This window comes from Calidris pugnax, unplaced genomic scaffold, assembly GCF_001431845.1.
Source record: "Calidris pugnax isolate Ruff unplaced genomic scaffold, ASM143184v1 scaffold435, whole genome shotgun sequence".
Taxonomy (NCBI): Eukaryota; Metazoa; Chordata; class Aves; order Charadriiformes; family Scolopacidae; genus Calidris; species Calidris pugnax.
This window is the reverse complement of record NW_015091240.1, coordinates 1,011,145-1,032,847: the sequence shown is the minus strand read 5'-3', so window position 1 is coordinate 1,032,847 and position 21,703 is coordinate 1,011,145. Positions and strand designations below refer to the sequence as shown.

The window sequence follows — 21,703 nt, the reverse complement described above, 5'->3', positions numbered from 1 at the left end:
TGCTTCAATCTAAAACTACTGTCCCTTTTCAAGCAATTTTGTAGATTCAAAATATGTACACACACACACCCCCAATCTGGCATTAACTATGAAAATAGTGCTGCTTTTTTTTAAAAAAAAAATTTTAGAATACTACTGAAGACAAAAGCTTATTTAGTGATGGCATATATTCTTCTGTGTGTTCTTCTGTTAGTTGACTGACTTGTGGATGTACTTGACCTACACTATTTGAACTTGACAAATGCTGAGAACCATGAAAATTTTGGCTACCTTTACTCATGCCATATGCTTTATTAGTATGATGCTTGCTCATAAGCTGATCAGACTATTTTGATGGAGACTCAATGCTGAGAGGTTGTGAATCCACACTAATATTTAATGGCAAAACAGTCTTTAGAGTGATATTGCATATGAGAGCAGAAAATGCTATTCCAAAATTAAATAGAACTCTGCAACATCCTTATGAATGCATTAAGACTGTGCTCTGGGTCATGTTGAGTAACCCTGTCAGCCCCACTTATGGCATGAAATGAAGGAGTAGCAAGCAGATTCTGGGCTCCATCAGATATTCAGTTCCTGCAAAGGACAAAACTAGGTGAGGCAATTAGGATCTTCAGTGTGAACACAATTGTCAGTGAGATTGGGGGTATGAGTGTGTCCAATTCTTTCAAAAATAGGCTGGTATGGGGAGATTTATAGTTTGCTTAGAAAAATCCTTGTGTTAATGAGTTTGATGCAAATTCTTAATGTGAACTTAAACCATCTAGCAAAAGTGGCTCTAGGTATCTCTCCATAATGTTTCCACAAACCATTTGACAAGATCTCTGGGCGTATGTTGAATTCAGAATTACAGCACTTGTATTTGTATCTGGCCTGTGATCTGTTTCTGCTTTGTTACATGTGACCTGTACTCTGGCTCACCCAGAAACATACAAACATTTCCTTACCTGAATCAACTTAGAATTTCACATGCAGTGCTGCACTACTTGGATTGAGATTCATGCCAGTGGAAAGGCACATTATATCATTTAATCCAGCAGTTAGCTTAAGGGATAAAGGAAAGGGGAAGTGATGGCTGTGCAGGGGTAGGGATGTAGAGTTGGTAGAAGGGCAAAGGGCTGTGTGGCAGGACAGTAACTCCTTTTTCATATTAAATTTCTTTGACGCAGCTGCAGTGTGTATCACATGGTGCAGTGCTAAGGGCCAGAAGGTGTTTCCCCGCTCTTTACCCTCTTAGAAAGATGACTCTGAAAAACTCTGTGGATTTTTGTAGGATTGTGAGACTGGTCTCAAAACTGTGCACTCCATGGAGCAGGTATTCTTAATATTCATAAGAGTCCTAGGCAGAAGAATGTAGTAATTTTGATGCTTGCTGTTGTGCTTCATGAAATCTTGCAAGAAGAAATTCTCCTTACTTCCTGAAGACTGAGAGCCGAGGAGGATATTGTGACCACTTGTAGTGCCTGGCTCTGTAGCAGGGTTTTTGTCTGTTATGTAGGAGGCTTAGGTTTCATCAGAGCAGAGAATTAAATTTTCCCATTTCACTGAGGTTAGATTTTTACAGAAATGTAACTGTGTACCTTGCAGAATCTGCAGGAGAGCAGAGCTGATTTGTGTTGAGACAGATCTCCCACACAGCTGCGAAAACAAGTGCACAAATTCAGAGTAGCTGGGTGTAAATCTGAAGTAACTGTCATGGAGATTGATGTTCTCTCTAGGAGTTAATCTAGATTTACATCAGGGTAACTGTGACCAGAATCTCTCAGGATTCATTTTTGCTAGACTTTAGTAGCTCACTAAATTAATTGCTAATTAACTCGAGATAGTTGATTATTGTGGATGCTTCCCACATATTTCTTCTGTCTTACCATCATAGAATTTAAAGACAGAGCTCCACTAGATCAGACCCGATCTTACCTATTCTGAACTCCTGCTTGCAAAAAGCAGTTCCCTGCAGCTAGATACTAACACACTGAGCACAGTCAGCAGACATTACACCAAAGCACTGCAGTCCTCAGGAATCCAAATTTGTGTGCATCTGGGGCAAAACCAAACGACATGGCAGCCTGTATTGCCTAAGGCACTTAAAGTAAGGAGAGGGTTAGAAGAGGTCCTACAAGGCAGTCCAAGACTGCCAATGAAGGCTGGCCTTGCCATTTTCTGCAGTGAAGCAGGGCAGCATCAGTTGTATCTTTGACATGAGTACAGTAGTCAGTGTTAAGCGGATTCCCCACAGGGATACCTAGGAGACAGCATGAGCTACCTCCCCTCAGAGCACTTCTTCCCTTGTGTGTCAGAAAGCATTTGTAATTGGTGCTTTGTTAATGCTATACAAAGCAGGTTGTAACATGAAGTATCTCATGATAAAATACTGATTTGCAGCATTTGGGGCCATTGGGATGGGAAATATTCAGAGTCACTTCTTCAAGATCTGCCAACATTGAGGCACCTGGAAATTCTGCCTGCCTCCCTTTCTCTTCAGATTTCACCTTCAACATTACTCTAAGAAGTCATAGCTTTCTTGTATGTGTTTTGTATCGTTTAAATGAAATTGGGATTCCAGAACAGTGGCATCTGTGTGATCCTGCTGCAGTGTGGGCAAGGAGGTCTAATGACAGCGTTACTTGAAAGCTAAATTCATGTTCTGCTCCAGCTTCCTCCAGAATGGAGGCAGAGAAGGACAGTTAAAGCAAGCCGACTGAGAACCTCTAATGTCCTTGAAGACAGAACAAGGATCTGTGTTAGGGTTGAAAGCAAAACTAAATTAGGCTTCTATTCAATAAAAGGTCCTTATTCTTAAACATTTAGTTAGGTCCCACCAAAAAATGTGTTTAAGGAGCATGAATCAAAAATGTCACTCTTGTCTTTACAGGTATGTTTAACAACCTTTCAGTCCTTGGGCTTCACTTTCAACTGGTCTGTCTCCTAACAGCTTGTAGTTTGAATTGGCAATGCCTGGTCATATTGACTGATGAACATGCAATGAAAATGTAAGAATACAGTAAACTGGTGATCATCTTTCTTGCCTGCATAAGAAAGTAGAGGCATTGTGCCAAGCAAATATGCGCATTAGATGACTAACAGAGCTCCCACACTGTCAGTGTAGGCAGGGAATATGCAATGCAGCCACATATGTGTCTCAGAACCATACTGAGTGCTTTTTATTCTTAATGTTTGGTTTTGTTTTAAATAGGAGTTCAGATCCTTGAGCAGGATGTTTATCTTTATACAGAGAAAACAATATTGGTCATAGTTTTTAATATATGATCGAGTTTTTAAAACTACCAGCTGATATATCTATTGTGAGTGACATCAGAATTTCAAGTAATTGCTATAAATGTTCACTAGGAGAGCCCTGCATATCGTATGTAGTTATCCGAGTTTACCGGTTTTTAATGTCTGGAAAAACCCTTTTGTTTTTTGCAGGGGGAATGTTTGTATTTAACTGCCCTGACTGAGGCTTGATCGCTCTCTTTGATAAAATTGGTGTGATGTTTTGACAAAAATTAGTATTCTGTAACAAAGGAGTTTAATTCTGCTTGATACTTGCTTAGCCATAGTTTTAAAACATATATGCAGATACTACTGAGCTAAACACCTAGGGAACTTCTGTAAATCCCTGTAAGCAGAATGCAGTTCATCTTTGCATTTAGTATAGTAGCAAGCTTCCACTGAAGATGGTCCCCTTTTCACTCCTCCAATGATGACTAATCCACCCCCCAAATTAATTAGTTTTTCATCAATTCTGCAAACTGAAGCAGCAGCCTTGTTGCTGCACACATAAATAAGATAGATGGATATGATGCAACAGAGCAGAGTGAACAGGTGAAACAAACTTCTCTCTGCAGCAGTGTAAGGCTAGATTATCTTAAATGCAACATGAAGCTAACCTGAAGTGTTGGCTCTTTGCATGGCATTCTCATTTAAATTGCCCCAGAAATATTAAAGACCCACTGAGCTAAACACAGAATGGGAGACAGTTTCTGGAGCTGAATCTTAAAAAATGGAGACACTGGAAACCAACAACAAAATACCAGACTACAAAGTTACAGTTCTGTGGCCTGACAACCAGATGATCAAGTATTCAATAGACAGACCTCAGTTGCTCCCAGAGCTAAATTTTTTCCAAGTTTATCATGTTCTTCAGTGGTTTATCTCATAAGTATACAGTATTTCAGAAAGCAGACTTCCCAGAGTACAGATAGAGAGAGGGAGAAGACTTCAGATGCTTTCCAGGATTGTCTTTCATTGACAATGGCAGAAACTGTCAAAATCTTTTTAGCACTGAATAACTTTCTGTTTGACAAACTAATTTCTAAGAGTTTAAGAAGCAACAAAGCTGTATTTCTCTTGCAGAATTATTTAGTAGCCTGTGTAATATACGGATTGGTCTCTACCTCATCTGTTTTAAATACTCACTGCTTCTTCCTTGAGCTCCGTAAAAGTTGGCTCCAGATCCTTCATTCTGGTTACTTTGTATTTACCAGCAATAATTGCTGATCTGTGGACTAGCAGTTACAATGTTGTGTGGAATGACTGGGGTGAGAGTCCACAGATAGTCTGCATTATATAAACGGTGCTTTCTACTCAGCTGGTTAATTAAACTTGGTTTTCAGATCCCAAGACAGAAATCACTTATGTACACACTTTATTTTAATAACACATTACTGTTCCTCTGTCCTAGGAGACTTGGTCCTGTCTCCAGGTTTGTCAATTCTGAAGATGGAGAAAAAAGAATATAAGGACAAAAGTTTGGCGAGTACGTAGCTCTCTGTAGTCCCTTTTCAGGCAAATACTCTTCTATGATTTGTGGTTGTAGATGGAGTGAAGGAACATCTTACAACACAACATCACTACAGATTGCCTGAATGATGTGTTCTTTGGAACAGATTATATGTCTTTCCCAGAAAAGGGAAAAAGTGAACAGTAGCTATAAACAATTTTATCATTTTATGTTCCACCGTCTGGATTTGTGTTACTGTTCTGTGATGATACTCCTGCATGTTAACCTGCTTTGCTGCTCTGTCACTGCCAGAGTATACATACAGATAATTGTGTACACAATTTTTGCTTATGTCTAGGTGGATGTAGTAGCTTACAAACATGGGGTTTTGCTCATACAGAGCACAAGATAAAGTCACTCTTGCTTCCATGGAGTAGTCTGAATGTGCTGTTGATTACTTGCTACCAGAAGTTTTGCAACTGCTTATCAGTCCTCTGTGATGCATCCTCTGGAGGTTTCACACAGAGCAAAATGAAGTGCTGAAATCTTCTCTTAACTCGGAGCCTGATTTTGCTGGCATTTATGCACATGAGTAAGTGCTCCTGTGACTAGTTTTAGTTGCTCATGTCAGTATAATGAAGGACACTCAAGTTTTAAAAGCAAGGTTATACAATTCTATTGTCTTTATCGTTTAAGGTGACTAGTTTTCTGTAAAACAACTCTGCCTTCAAGGTTTTCCTCATAGTCATGGTCACATGGAAGCATATTTCTTCCATATCAGTGTAAGTTAGGTGTAAAATGCTACCAAATCTGAACATTGTTTTCACATCAGTTTTGCATTGATAATAACTGCAAAATGTAAGTCAATTGAGAATAAGGCTGTGTCCATTTTCAGACACAGGAGTGGCTCCTGTCCTTGCTTTAGTGTCTTTTCTTCTGATCATTCACATGCTGTTGGAGAGGCAGAAAGATAGGGCATGTTAGGCAATAGATGGGCTTGTTTCCTTCAGCAATTTAAAATGACAATTGTCCTTAAATCACATGGTGGGAGAAAGAAGCAGCAGAGGAGGAATGCTTGAATTTGGAGGCAGTATAGGGAAATGAATTAAGTGTGGAGTCTGACAAGGTCCCTGCACTGAAGGGAGACTGCAACAGTAGCATATAGCTTAAGAAGAGGTAACTCATTCTTCCTAGAAGCTACAAGGACCTAGAGATAGAGGCCTTGTGCCTACAGTGTCAGTATTAATTCTTATTCATTTGGCCTCTCTGGAAATGTCATGATACCAAGTTCCTTGCACAGCAGTGTGTGTAAAAAAAAAAAAAAAAAAAAAAAAAAAAACCAAACACTTTTATACCAGCATTTGAATATTGTGGTGAATTGCAGGCACTAAGGAAGGTCAAAGCACAACATTTGGGGCTGCTGTCATTGCAAGCAGCTTTATGTTAAAAATTACTAGGTGTGATCAAGTTACCTTGTGTCAGCCAAATCACAGTAACTATGTGTACACAGTCTGCTTTTGTAAAAGCACAAAGCACTTCTCTTGAATTTTAGCAATGTTTAGCAGTGTCTTCTATTTGCTTTGGACTGAGAGCATGCGGTCAATTACACTTCCACTTAACAGAAGTAATAACTTGATACGCTGGGGCAACCTGTTCAGTTAGTGGAGCCCTTTGTGTCAAGAGAAGGTAACTTAAGGAGAGCTGTTTAAAGAGGCATAACATCTTTTATTAGACCGCTTGATGTAGTTTGGGGACATAATTTGGCATCCAGTAGTGAGTCAAGAGGCACCAATTCCTATTTTCCAGTGGCTATTGCATTTATTACTCTTTTTGTTTGTTTGTGTGTGTATGGTTGGTTGGTTGGTTTTTTAAATCCAGTTACTTCTTGGTTCTGCACCTCATGGGCATGCTGCTGGAGTGAAATGAGTACATTGCAAATCCTGTTTCTTGGGAAGAGCTGGTGATTATGTCATCGCCAGAAGTTTCAGAGGAGCAACGGGGGTGCTGATGGTGGACTTGGAACTATCCACACTGTCTTTTTATGGTGATTGTTAATTGTTTTGAATGGCACCCACTCTGTAAAAGAAGATTGACTCCTCTTGGGACTTGCCTGCGAGACACCTTTTCTATGTTTGAGCTTAGACTTAAGAAAACACATCAGAAAACAAACTTAATAAAAACATCTAGCTGAAAATAATTGATAGTCATTTTTTCCTGCGAGGGAAGGAGAGGTGTTTCTAAGTGGCATTAAAAGTATAAATACCATCTGTATGCTTTATGCCTGATTTTTCTGGTTTTAAGAATAACTTTTGGATTATGTTTTGACACATACTGTGTATACAGACAGTATTTCTTATTCTTGAACCTACATAGTTCCTCCATACTATGTTTGTATTACAAGTGAAAGACACAGTGTGTATCCAGGCCTTTATAACAAAGCTTCCTCCCTTGACTTAGTAGTCCCTTCTCCTGGGTAGCAGAGGATTACTTAATGCTAAAATGTGCTATATTGGTTGAGATGTTTTTTTGAGGTATGCATGACTTTGCTGACTTGCTTTTACCTGGATGCTGTTGTCTTGTATTGTGGTGTATTCTAAGAATGTGGCTTGCTTTTAAGTATGTTTTTCTTTAACGTGCAGATGTGCCTATCTACGTGCAGTTACTACTGCAGTTATCTGCACTTCATGTCCCAGTGACAGAGGTGAAGTCTGGGTATCCAGCTGGTCTTTGATTTATTAGCCTGTTAAAAACTGGAAAGATCAGCTTCTAGTGAAATGAACTCTCTGATTTCAACAAGACCTCTGTAGGAGAAGGTTCTTTCAGGATTTTTAGCCCTTTATACTCTTATTCTTCAGGAGACTTCTTGGTTGGATTTGTGATGCAAAGTGTGTTGGCATTAGTAGAAAGATTTGTATTGGTTTCTGCGGGCTTTGGATGAGATTGTGGATGAACTGGCCTGATGCTCACAGTGTGAGGTGCTTTAGAAGTAGATGACAAATCATTGTCAAAAGATTGTATCATCAGGAAAGGATACATCTCTGGCCCTTCCCTTAGCAGAATTTGTAAAGAAGGAAAAAGTCCTTGCAGTTTGTTAGAGGTGAATTTCTTTCTTCTTGCCTTCATGACCCTCTTTACCCATGTTTTTGTTATGCTTTGAGTGTCATGTTGGATGCACCATCTCTGAGGCTATGACAGACTGTTGGTTTCCAAATTATATATTCAGTTAGCCCCTCTTTGAGGTAAGTATTACATATTCAGCAGTCCTTCACAAATTAATAAGGGTCTCTCCCTTGTTATCACAAACCTTTAAGCACTCTCTGAGACTCTAATGAAATTGGCCATTATGATTCCAGCTGAAAGCATTTTCCATATAGAGAAGATGGCTTCTAAGGGAGCTTAGCTTATGGATCGCCCCTTTTCCTTGTATGCTAAAAGACTTCATGGTGCATACCCTTTGGATACCTGGAAGGCTTCAGGTAGATCCCGGTTCCTGTGTGCAGGCAATAAGCAAAAGCAAGTGGATCAATAACAACACAGGAACATGTTTCATCTCCTGTCTATGCTTCACCTCACAGATGAAGTATCAAGTGACTTGATATTTCCTTTATGGATGAACATCACATCCTGGTCTTCTAGAATTTCTTTTCAAGACAAAATATGTGTAAAAACCCTGAATGATTCTTGGACACCTGATAGTCTTAAAGCTTAGATTTTTCACTTATTTTTTAGGATTCTAGTGTATAACTCCAGAGGACCATCTGTCCTGGAGAAGGCATTGGAACTGAGCTACTATGTGACTGAAAGAACTGAGTGCATGTCAGGTGGTAAGTAAGGCAAGAAAGATCAGATGTGTCATACTGTCACTTCAGATTAAAATTACAGTCATACACTCTCCCAGTCTTGGAGAATTAAAGGAACATTAAAAAAAAAAAAGGAAAGAAAAATTCATTGCAGGTTGTAAATGTTTTCCAAAGACCAGTTAGCATGGAAGGAACTTTTTGCTAGATTGTTTTGTATTGGGCTGTATCTTTTAATGTAGCTGTGGTTCTCACATCATGCAGAGTCCATTTTACCTCCATTGCCTGCTTGATATCTGTGAATCTTGTTTTAAATAGGATTTCTAAGGAAGCCTAAAGGATTGAACCTTTGTCTCAAAAAGCTCCTTTTAAATCCAGTCTATAGCTGTCTCAAAGATGTTTTTTATTTCTTTGTGGTAACTATTAAGTAAAATTAGTTTTGTTTACTTATCAAGGAAGGGGGTGTTGTCAAGTCATTCTCGACTTGGTTCTAAGCATATTCCGTCTCCTACTAGAAAGTGGTTTTTATCAGTGCCATGAGGGCTCTTAGAGCTACTGGACTTTAGACTTTCCATCATGCATCTGGTGTAGATAAACCTTTTTTCTTTTTATTGGTTAGAAAGCTGATCTATTTACCTTCTGGTTAAAGTCTAAATATGCCTTAATGCTGCGCTGGACCAGCTTTTCATACCATCTTGCAGGTATAGATGTCTTGCAGACTGTTGCAGTCTGTGGTTGTTTTTATGGTGCAGAAAACAGTTCAGCTGATGTGGGTGTGCCTTTGGAACCAACTCCACAGTGTGGAGGAGGCCCAGCTTATGGAAAGAGGATGCTGAAAGCCTTTATTAGGGAGCATTTGGAGGGCAAAAATATGTTCTGTACGCAAACAAGCTGTAAGGTGAATGGGTTCATTCCAGCTACTGTATGCTTTACTTTTGAAAAGCCCTTTATGAGTTGCCACCTTTTATACAAATCCTGAGAAGCTTAGGTAACCTCCTGAGTTTTTACCTTCTCTTCACAGATTAGATATGTGGTCAACTCTGGCCAGCTGATAGTCAATGCTTGCCACTCATTTGATGGCAGAAAGGATGAACTGTCTGTAAGCTCAGAGAGTCATGCTAGTGTTCTTTACAGTTACAGTCTTGTCCAGATCCTTTGAGGCCAGTGTTAAACCTGGGCCATAAAACATCATTTTTGTTTACTTTTATATTGAGGTGGTGTATAGGTGTACAAAATAATGGGAAGCCTCATATTAGGACATGCACAAGCATGCAGGAAATGGCAAATGTGCACTTTTTGCCTCAAAGCACTTACTCTTAACAGTTTAGCATAAGTAAAAACATGGTGTTTGATGTTATCTGATCTTTATACTCATAGACTGTATTAATTTCAAAGGAAGATGTAAATGCAATTGTGCTGATTATACAAAATAATCCAGAAATCACTTTGCAGAGTTTATCAAATTTATCCTTGCACTGAAATTTGGAGTGAAATATAGTTATAAGTGTGGAGCGAAGCCATGAGTGAATTTGATCCATCCACCAACATAGAAACCACTCACACTCCCTATTTTTTAACTGGGTAGTTTTTTTAAAAAAAATAAAAATCTATGTGCTATAAATCCAGTCTATGATTCTTACAGATACTGCGTATATTCAGAAGTATTTCCACATTTCACTTCCTATTTCCCGTCCACCGATATGGCTGCTTTGGAGGGAAATGTGTGAATGATTCTTTGCCTTTTTTTTTTTTTTTTTCCTTCCTCCTGGTTTGTATGGGACTTCACTTCTTCCCCTTTTGTTTTCAATAAGGCTTTGACACTGCCCAAAGAGAAGTATTCTCCTCTTTATTTGTTTTTCCTCATCTCCACTGAATTTTGCTTGGTCAAAATATCATAGAATCATGTGTTCATGCATATAGCCTGCAGGTTGTTTGTCAAAAAGATTTTTAATTCAGCAGTGATACTGGCTTACTTTTTATACGTGGGCAATACAAAGGGAAGTTTTTCAAACAGTTTTGTTTTTATTGCAGAATGAGGTGTGGGTAGTTCTGCTTTGCAGAAAAGCTTAGCCTGGGAAAACCTGATGTGGGTGGGGAGAAAGAAAAGATCGACGATAATTTATCATGTGACATCAAAGCGGAATAGTTCTAACAAACAAAAAAAAAAATGTGGTAAAGCTTTCCAGCTGAATGTGAGCTGAAGGTCATGCACTTGCCTTCATGTTAACATAATAGCGTCAGTATGGAAGAATTGGTGAAGTACCATGGAAGAAAGTCTATTTGTAATAGGCTGCCTCTGGCAACTGTGCTTGCTGAAAACGTACCCTGAAAAGGTCTCAGTCTGAGGTAGCTGAACAGACTGGTTTTTGGCACAGAAAAGGCAAATAAAATTAGGAAGTATTAATGATATTAATTTGAATGAAGGCTCAGGAAATGGTGTATAAAATGCAAATCCATGTTTTTAAAGTTGATGGAAGATGCTCCGTATGTATTTGAAGTAAGAGTCATTGTCTAGGCATTGTGATAGGACCATAGACTGGCTCTCGTTTCAAGTTTGGCTGAGAAAAGGGTGTCCTTTGTTCAGCTGTCATGAACACACTAATAAACTCCAATGTTACAGAAAACGCCATGTAGAATGTGGCCAGTATTTTAGTGCCTAACTTTAGCAATCAATAAAACATACAAAGAAAATCTTGTGTTCTTTGCAGAGCATGTGAGCTAATAAGAAACTTCTAATGCATTGCTTGGTATGGGTAGGTTGGAGGACAAATGTTAAACCAGTGTTCACTTTCAAATTCTGAAAAATACCTTGGGAAACTGTTAGGATGTATTTGTGCCATCCAATGAAAAGGGATGGTGAAATCATAAAATGATGGACTAGATTGAAAAATGGTCATTTTAACTAACTAAACAGCTATTTATTTCAGAAACTGTCTTGTGTTACATTGTACACATGCTCGCATCCAACATAGTGCAAGAAGTAAAAAGCTTGCAAAGTGTAAAATAAAACTGGATGGTGTTCCTGGAGGCTTGAAAAGTTTTGCTGTAGCTGTGAGATATAACCATGAGCTGCTGTGGTGCGGGTGGAAGACAGGATACAGATAAAAGAGGTCACATGAGTCTGTGGGGATGAGCAAAATTAATGTGCTATTTTTGAAGGAGTATGCACTTGGGTTGACAGTTTGAAGTTGAGGTCTTTCAGTTAATTCTTTGTTAAAGCAAGTTTCTTCTGCAGTGTATACACAAAACGCTGTAGAAAATGAAACTGATGAAAATCTCAGTCAATCTCTGAACAGCATCTAAGAATCAGAGGATGAAGAAAATGAGGCAGTGTGCAGTGCCAGCGTGCACTGCATCTACAGATTTGCTGGGACCCTGATTTCAACAAAGAGTTAAATTAAAAATCAGTCTGTTGTTTTTGACAAGTATCTACTCAGTAAATTGTCATGTGCCAGTTTTAGTTATACGGTCCTTATTGCTTTAATATGGTTTCTCTCTATCAGTTCTCTCTATCAGTTTGCCTGAAGACAGTTTGCCTTCAAGGAACTTTACTTAAGAAAGGTTTTGGCTATCTGCAACACATGAGGAAGTAATTGTTGTTTCTTGTTGGCCAGATTGTAATCCCTGTTTCATTTGATGGTGTTGCACAACTAATTTTGATGACTTTCCGGAGATTTCTTACAAGAGTAAAGAAGTAAATAAGGAAGCCTTAGCCTGGCTCTGTGTGGTTTGTACTGCTTCTGTTTGAGCAACAAAATACAGCAATATACTCTGTGGGAAGAACGTTTCTGTGGGAACATAGGGGAAGGAAGAAGATACTGTTTTCTTTACTTAATGGTTTGGTAAATACAAGTTGAGAGACATTGAGCTATTGTTACATGGACATTCTATGATTTCACTGTAGTATTTATAACAGTAGTGAGCATTTCTAACAAATGCTTGATTCAGGAAGAAGTTTGTGCTTCTGAAATGTTTGTATAGTAACATGAGTAGCGTTTGGCTAACCATATGCTTGCGTGTGGAATACAAATAGAACCATGAAAAAAGCTACTCTGACTTTGGCATGAAAAATCCCACCCTTTTTCTTGTGAGGTTGTTTTTCTTCCTGTTCTATGACAAATCATGAAGAAGCAGCATTGACAGCACACTAGGTCAAAGTGGTGAAAATGTCTGTTGCAACAACAAGCAGAATCAAAAGAAATGTAACCGTGGCTGGAAAGTTTAGCATTTACCAATGGATTAAATGTGTGTGTAAAATGTATTTACCATTAGTTATATTCTGTAAGGGGTAACATGGGCGAATACTCGTAGCAAAATTTTGTCTTTGTCAAGATCTTAAAGGAAAAGTAATGTCTTGGAAAGTAATGTTTGGAAGACTTTTGTGTGTGTGGCATATCTTTATGAAGGACTGGACAAGTTCTTAGACTTTTTTTTTATAGTTCTTCTTGTACTTGATCCTTTCTCAAGCTGGGCTGGTGGAAAGTGAGTTGACTTGATGCTCTTCCTTTTCCTTCTATCCTGTGCATAAAATAGTTTTCTTGTCTCATAGTAAGTAAGGTGTATAACTGGTAAACTGGCATTTGTAACTTACAGACACTGGAACCTGTTGATGCTGTCCCCTGATGTATGTTTATTCCTCTGCCAGCTCCATTAGCCCAGCATAGCAGTCACAATATTGAGAATATCTTTTTGTTTAATACCAAAAATACTACTCTGTTATTCAGACTGGGATTTCATGAGGCATTTCAGGAAACCTATCATTTGTTTTCTGCTGAAGTTCCAGTGGAAGTTGGAATCCTTTGGTCACCTTCCAGGCATCCTGCATGAAAACACAACAGTATCCATTCACTAGTGCGTGTCTGGGTCTCTGTGTCACTAAGTGACTTCCTAGGTCACCATGGTCAGATTGCAATTCATCATGTCACTGTAACTAGAAAGCTGGCTGGTCTCTGGCAATGTAGAGAGTTCGGTATCAGTGGAATATACTATTTCAAATTGTGAATCGCTACAAAGGTCTGTCTTTAACTTCAAAAGGCCTAGCAGACCACATCAACTGGATTAGAGCATATGGGTTTCTGCAGACAGCAGTTTGCAGTGGTGTGTTGTGAAGTAGCATGTGTTACCATCTTAAGCCTAACAGCCCAAGTAAAAGATATACACAAGCTGATCTAGCACAATGTTTATGAAAACGCAAAGCTCCAGCTTGTGATTTGGGTTTCCCCAGCCATGTATTCTAACCACTATGCTGCTGCTTCAACAGCAGCTGTGAGTTTTTCCTGGATTTCTCCAAGAATGTAGACCTGTTTTCCTCCAGGTGCATTCCACCCTCCCTCTTTCTTTCCCAGATAAACACTGCATTTCCAGTTGCAGTGACAGAATGGTTTGGGGTTTTTTCCCAAATTGATAAGATGAAGCTGTCTCTTGTTGATAGTGCTATAGTGTGGTTGCAATGGAAAAAATAACCAAATAAAGTGGAATGCACTTGAGTTTGGGCTTGCATATTCATATTCGTTTCACCACACCAATTATTTGGTTTGGTTTCAGTCTTTGGACCTTAATACAAGAACATCACTTAAAAAGTTTAAAGACTTATCAAGAATCATGAGCACATCTTGGCAGGACATTGAAGCATACTTAATATGGTATGAGCCAGGAGTGCTAGCAGAAGTAGACAGCTGTATTTCAAAGGTGGATCGCGGAGTTTGTTTTTGAGGCAGTTTCTGGCAGTCCCTAGGAAGACTGGAAACCTAAGTCCAAGGTAAAAGTACATTCTGTGTCTCCACTACTATGCAGGCAGCAAAGTAGTATCTCTGGGCTATCACTCTCCTCCAAGGATTATTCAGGACTGTTCTGTCAGTCTGTCTTTCCCTGTTCATATTATAGCAATCTTTCCTTCATGTGGTCTTGCCTGCCTGTATGTAGCTCCCACCTCTTATGCTTGATCTTCAACAGTAGGGACTGTCACAGAAGATATGTGTGACCGTGTGTTTTATCTGTGTTAGAGTGAGATCTGGGTGCCATCATCCTTCTGGCTTTTTTCCTGTTTTCTGATGAAAGAAATGTGGGCATATGGATGCGAAGAGAGGGACAGCAAACGCCAGTTTACAACCCTGCTCTGGATGGTTGTAGAGGGGAAGAATCATGCCTGTGGTTTGTTCCTGCTGTGCAGTTAGGTGTAGCTGCCTATGCATACGCACCATGACAAAAAACAGGTGGGATATTCCCTGAAATTCCATTTCTTGGCTTGGCATTGTCTACCTGTAAGACCACGTACCACACGTGGTCTTACAGGTAGACAATGTTACATTAGGCCGTGGCTAGTGTTGTAATACTTCCTGTAATGGGACTTTCTCAGATTTTGTGCAGGTGCAAATATCATAAACGTCACTGTGATTTAAGACCTGGAATGTTGGGCTCTCCTCAGACTGCCCAGTTTGTAGTACTTGATGTTCTCCCAACTGCACCTGTGTTTCTTTGTAAGTGACAAAAAGACACACATTTGTGTGCTATGTTCACAGACACACAGTTACAGGAAGCAAAAGCATATGGTAGGCAGCGGTTTGAAAAGCATGCCAGTCTCAGTTTCAAAAGCAACTCTGCAGTATTGTTTCATTGTCTTTCAGTGTAAAATAGACTCATATTTTTAAGCTGCTTTAGAAAAAGGATCTGAGGCCCATCTCTTGAAAAATTATTAAAGTTATTTCAGGAGAACTAGGGTCCTATGTGTCTGGATTGGGGATTTTGAAAATTTCCTAGACCTTGTGAAAAATCTGGCCTCTTGATGCCCTAAATCATTTAAGGAGGAGGTACCCACCATCATGTTTCCCACTAAAAGAAATAAATCAAAATCGATGTCTGATTTCTGCAACTTTGCCTTTGAAAATTCACAACTGGGAAATGACAATACAGAAAGGTTTAACAAGATTTTTACCTGCTTGAGAGTTTAGAGCAAGGTATTCCAGAGGAGAGAGGGGGAAGACAATCCGCAAGAGGAAGGAAGTTTTCAGTGTACTGCATTTCTTGCGTGTGCCGCCTTGTTTGACTTGAGCTACTGCCAGACAGTTTTTAATCTCCACTCAGTCCTTCTGCCAGGCTTTCACACTCCTCCTCCAGGCTTCTCTTCTATGGTCTTATATTTATTTTCCTTCTTTCATCCCTTCTCTAATCAGATATTCTCATTTCTGTTATTCTCATACTGACATCTTCTTTTGTCACCTTCATTTTATCTTCTCCTTTCTCTGCTTGTTGCTGCTAGTCTGTTGTCTAGCTTAACTTTCATCTGTCATGGCACCTGCTGAGGGTGGTTTTGTAGAACCTGGTTTAATGTCATGGAACAGACATTTTAGAGGTCAAAACCACCAAAGGATCTGTTTCAGGGATGTAGAATCTGAGACAGTGAATTGGGCACATTGTTACACACCAAATTTCATGCATGCTGCATGGTTGCTGTTTGGGTTATTGGACTAACTGGTTGTTTAATGGACGAAGTAATCGCATAACTACAAGCTAAAATAAGCTAAAAATCAGCTTGGTAAAAATGCTAGTCATTTTTGAGTACAGAACCTTGCTGACATGACTTTTTGCAACAGTCTTATAAACTGATTTTTAGCTGAAGCAAACTGCCCTTTGGAAGTCTATTGTCTGTTGTGACAGCATCTCAGGACTGTACTGCTTTTGGAAATCATGCTTTCTAGACCTCTGCCTTACCAGTTTGCAGATTGAGGTTTCATGCTTTCCTTATGCCTGCTGGTGACATCTCTGTCATCATGGGAAAAATGCAAGAAACCTCAATGGGAAAATTATTTCAATAAGGATAGCATTAAGAAGAGGGTGGGAGGGGAATACTGTCCCCAAGAAGTTGATATTTTAATGATGGAATGTTTTCTTCATTGTATCACGGTTCCCCCTCAGAAGAGAAGCCTTGGGAACCTGGGACTTGCTTTATCTTTGTCCATCTATTTCTTTCCACCTACTCATGATCTCTGATCTTAGTTATTCTGGATCTGCTCTGCATGTTCATGGGAAAAAGTTCTTGAAGAAAAGAGGAGGGACTGCAAGGACTGAGAAGTTAGCGAAGCTGATGGAGAGCAGGTGTTGAGTCATGCTCAACTGTCCAAAAGCAGGGAGGAGCAGTCTCCCAACCAAATGAGAAGGGTTGTCAAAGCAGAGGTGATCATTGCATGATCTCACCTGGTTGTTAGATTTCCAGGTGCAGTGTGTTGCACTAGGAAGTTGAATGCAACCTGGGAGGTCACCAAAAAATGAGCCTTCCAATCCTTCTGGCTGTGTTGCAAAAAAGACCCATATTCAAGCATGTTACTGAGGAAAGGAACAGAAAGGGGAGTCTTAGTGAACCTTCTTTAGGAGTGTTCAGAGTAGAATTGATAAGCGTCAGTGCTCAGATTTAGTGGAGAAAAGAGAGATTCTTGCATTCGGAGAGAAGAGCTCTTGGAAGGACAGAAGAATTCAGTAAATATTGACGCGTTTGACACTTTTAGGGTGCATTTAGGAACATCTGTCAAGCATCCTTTAAAAATACCCAACCAGCTGTGGTTTAACTGTGGATATTTTCCATACTTACTTCCCAGTGTAAGGAATTGGCATTTTAATTTCACAAACAAATCAACCAGCTTATTAGATTCATCCACTTGCTCATGGAAATGGAAACCAAAGAGATTGAGTTCTCAGGTGCTTTGCCATCATAGCTTTCTGGTTGTCATCCAAGCTTTAAATAGTCTATTCCATTCAGGTTTTGTGTTGCACTGTATTCTGTATAATTTCATCCCTGCGCCCACCACTATGATGTGTACTAGCACTGGGTTGTTAGACTGTTCTCACTATGGGATCTGAATGCCTCTTCACTGTAGTCTATTTGGCTTCTTGCGTGCTTCACCTCATGCTGTGGTAGCAAGCTGCCTAGATATAACTATATTGTGGTTCTTTGTGCTTTCCACAGAGCATAAATGCTTATCAGTTGTCCTTAATAACATGAATCTGACATTGCTTTATTTTCAACTCAGCTGTTTAGCTAAAAGAATGTGTTATTTAAAAGAAAAAAGTAGTTTCACCTGAAAGTAACTAGCCAAATGGAATTTTATTTAGTGCTGACAATAGAGCCCATTGGCTGTTGATGATTGCCATCATGGCACGCTTTAAGTGCGAACAAACATACTACCGCCCTCCAATTCACAAGCCTTTTTTCCTAACAGATTTATTCATTAAGCATATGTTCAAAGACTACAGCTATTGCCACTTTTAAATAGAACCATTTTTTCATTGCTTTCTGGAGATACAATGACACAGTGTTATGAAAAACCTATTAACATTACAGATTTAATTAACTAGCATATTCTATTAAAACTCCTTTCTGCTCCAGCAGTTGTTTGACAATAGGCAGACAAATACTGTATATTGGGGACTGACCTTCAAATGACAGTCCAAAGTTGCTGCTTTGCAACGTCTTTAACAGTTTGAATGCCTTTGTCTTCCCTATAGTATGTTAAAAAGGCCTCTTACCTCTGAGCCCAGAAATGGAGGGGAGGTGGTTAGGCTGCAAGATGTGGTCCCAACTTCCTTGCACAAGCAACATTCCTGGTTAAATACGTAAAAGTTTCATCTGACCAATTTGCAGGCTTTCAGGAAAGAGGGATGGTGTTCCTGAACACTAAATGCCTTCCATGGGAGACAAAGATAAATACAGAAAACTTTTTCAGAATAGGTCAGGTTTTTTTCTGTCATGTTCATGCAGGGGGTCTCAAAATGACCCCTTTTAGCACCCTCGGCATTCACTGTACTGCCACGTGCTCACTGGTACTGGCAGGTTCTGAATATCCTTTGCCAGGGCGTTAAAAAGCCTGTGCTGTTTTCATAGGTGAAACTTCCTTTGTTCTTGAGGTTTTCCTGCATGCTACTGAAGTGCTATTCCTGTTGGATACACGTACGGATTCAGTGGTGCAATGGCTTTTCAGTCAGTAAGACCGTTTCAAGATCTACAGAGATGAAAGAATGGACTAAATATTATAATTATCCCCCCAAAAGTAGGACTTGATACTTCCTTGACTCATCTTTTGTCTTTTGTGTCTTTGCTCAGCATATCTGAAAGAGATCACAGTGGTTCTTCCTGAGCCATGCATAAAACATAGCTATTTGTTGTCCGTTCTGCTTATGGTCTTCCTGGCATAATTAATACTATCTTCAGGAAGAAGGATCATGAGAGTGTGTGGCACTGGGAGTTCAGGGGTGCACGGATAAAACCTGCTAGTAGAATCTGGCCTCTGTGGAGGAAGACAGAGCTGGGGTGGGTTTCAAAGCACTGCATTGGTTCATAGAAGCTAAGAATGGGATTTATAAGATTACTCAGTGCAGGTTTAATAAGCCTATACCTCAGTGTGGGAAGAGATTTGATATGAGGTGTTTGGCATCCCCTGTTAATGCAGATGAAGTGTTCTGGATAGCATAACAGGAATGTGTGGATGAAATCTTGCTTCCCATTGGCACATACTGTCACCCACACTTCATAAGGAATACACTATGGAAGGCAATTGACTACCGGTATTTCAAAATATGTTATATATACAGCAGTGTTTCAACATTGAGACAGAACAGTTGGGCAACTAGAAGTCCATAAGGATATGTTTGGTGGCTCTGTGGTGACCTGAATTACTAATGTTATGAAATCAGGAACTCCTGAAAAGGAAAAAAATGCTTTAATCAAGGCCAGAGAAAGCAATGTTTTTGAATAGCTCCAATTTGTGTTGCAAAGATGAGGTGGTAAAATAACTTGCTATATATTTTCATCCTCAGAATAGGAGACAGTGTGAGACCTTTTATACCTGTAGCAATGGGAGATTTTAAGTGTACCTTCTTGGCAGTTCTGCCCATCACAAATGCAGCATACCTGCCACCTGCTTCCATGTAATATCAGTTCATATTCAAGTGCTCCCCAGGTCTAAGGAGACCAAGAATAGTCTTGGTCTAAGGTATTGAAGAGCATTTCTGCACTGTTTGCTGGATTAGAGAACAAAAATCCCTAGGCTGGCTGATATAAAGCTGGCCCTGAAGCTGTAGAAGTAGAAATGCTGCACTTACACAGGATCCAAAATGATGTTTCCACAGAACTTTGCCTACCACCTTGTGGACCTGCTGCTTAATGTCAGCTTTTTCTAAGGTAACTGTGTGGTATGAGGTACAGTCAGCATAGATCAAGTGGAGCCTTGGGATGCACGCATCCATGAGAGGTTTGTTTCTTTGGATTGTTTTGTAGAGTGAAGCTCATGACTGCAGGCAAGTGGTGCAAAATCCTCCCAGAATAATTGCAAAGTTCAGCAGCAGCATATGCTTTTTTTGTCTCACCTTCTCTGACATAGATCCGTAACCACTTGTGCGTGTCTGCTTATCTATCTAGACAGAACATTGCTCTGTGCATGTTCCCTCACTGGGAAGAGGATGAGAAGGCAAGCTGTTGTGTTTTTTTTTAGTTCATTACTTCAGGATGTGTATCCATGTTGATAAGCACAGTATAGGAACCCATATAGACTAGACACAAGTAAACAAAGCAGACTCTTACCTTCCTTTAAGTGCATTGGTTTGTTTTTTGGTTTTTGTTTTCTTGCTGCTATGTGCTTAGCTAGGGAGAAGGAGAGATTAGACTGTTATACTTATCACATTTTAATAATCTAAGCATGTCCCTAACATGAAGGGACTGCAATTACAGAGGTAGCAGAGCGCTGAAGTGGAAGCAATGAATTTAATTGTGCAGGCTTTAAATTTGGGCCCATGAAGGAGTAGCCCTGGGTAGAAATAGCACTCTAGTACAGAAATAAAATTTAGTATGGACATACTGTTTCTAGATGTCCACATATACAAGTGCTATTCTGCACTGTAAGTTATAGCATCTGGATGATACCATTGCTTTCTGAAGAGCCAAGCAGTGCAAGCATAGCCTTTTTAAATGCATGTAAGAAAGTGAAATGCTTATACTTGGGATAGTACCCTGGAGGCATGTATCAGGTTTGTGGCTGGAGAGGATTGTTGAGGCTGGTCTTGATATAATTTACTTCACTCGGGAAAGAGAATGTCTTTGAAACAAATGTTGAATGTGATAGTGGCTTGCCTAAATGTTTTTGCTGAAGACTCTGGGGCATAAGGTTTTAGTCACTGAGTGAAGCAGGCTATACCCAAATGAATGACATCAAAATGTTCACATTTGAACCTGGCGGGAAGCCAGCGTATCACTTATCTGCTTGAAGGTCCAAACCCTCTCATTCATCGGAGCAGAAAGCAAATTTAATACCTACAGGACAGCAGGCTAGTAAGTCACCAAAGAGAAATTAGAAACACACAATGGGGTTTGCATTATAATTATAGAATTTATTAATTTATGAGAAGAAATATGCTTTTTTCCAAACAAGACCAGTGTGCTAACACCAATTCAGATGATAGTAGTATGATCAGTAAATACTTTTAAAAGTGCATGAAACCAGAATGTGCTTGTTTCTCTTGTCACATTCGCTCCTGTATCACAGAGGACATTTGATTGGTTTTGAATTACTGCTGCTATTTTTTGATTATGCATTCAGGCACTTTTAAGTATATCCTGTAGTTAAAGGCTAAAGGCACAAAAATTGTAATTTGGGTTTGGGAGGAGCAGGGTTATCCTGCTTCAGAAAGAGAATTCCACCCGGTGCATCTCAATCTGCATCGTTGTTGTGCTGTTGACAGTTCTCCCTGGCTATGTTGTCTGTGTAAGGCTGTTTCATGAGCAGTTAAAGCCATAGTTCTTTAACTGTGGAATTACAGAGCTGCTTTGTGGGTTTCCATTTTCAGTGTTAAAGGGAGTTTGCAGGCTGGGAATAATTTGGGATAACTAACTCCACTGGAAGTCAACTTGTACTCTGTTTACAAAAGCTCAAGGTACCTCCTAAATTATCATCAGGCACTTAAAATCTTTTGCTGAAGAAAACAGCATAACAAAGAAATGTATTCTTTATTAAAAAAACAATTAGATGCAATTTTTTTTCTTTAAGCAGTAATCAGACAGGCCTTCTGTAAGGGGTGTAATAGGAAAGGAGGAAAGAGCCTAACGCAAAAAAAAGAAATCAAAACCAACCAATCAATGAAAAAAAAAAAACCCAAAACAAACAAAAAAAAAAAAAACCCAAACCCAACAAAAAAACACTTCCGA

At 39.5% G+C, this 21,703-nt stretch overlaps 1 protein-coding gene across 3 annotated transcripts in view; it reads left to right on the top strand.

Moving 5' to 3' along the window:
• PTPN5 (protein tyrosine phosphatase, non-receptor type 5 (striatum-enriched)) overlaps nt 1–21,703 on the top strand; it is an 82,636-nt gene that overhangs the window by 12,409 nt on the left and 48,524 nt on the right. Inside the window, exon 1 of one of the 3 annotated variants that reach the window (XM_014960078.1) lies at nt 8,466–8,547. The exons of 1 other annotated variant lie outside the window; for it this stretch is intronic. In XM_014960078.1, the coding sequence (XP_014815564.1) occupies nt 8,538–8,547 (10 nt within the window). In that variant the 5' untranslated portion in view covers nt 8,466–8,537. Of the gene's footprint in view, nt 1–8,465; nt 8,548–21,703 lie in introns of those variants that run through there. One more of the 3 variants, XM_014960075.1, reaches the window with a different exon arrangement.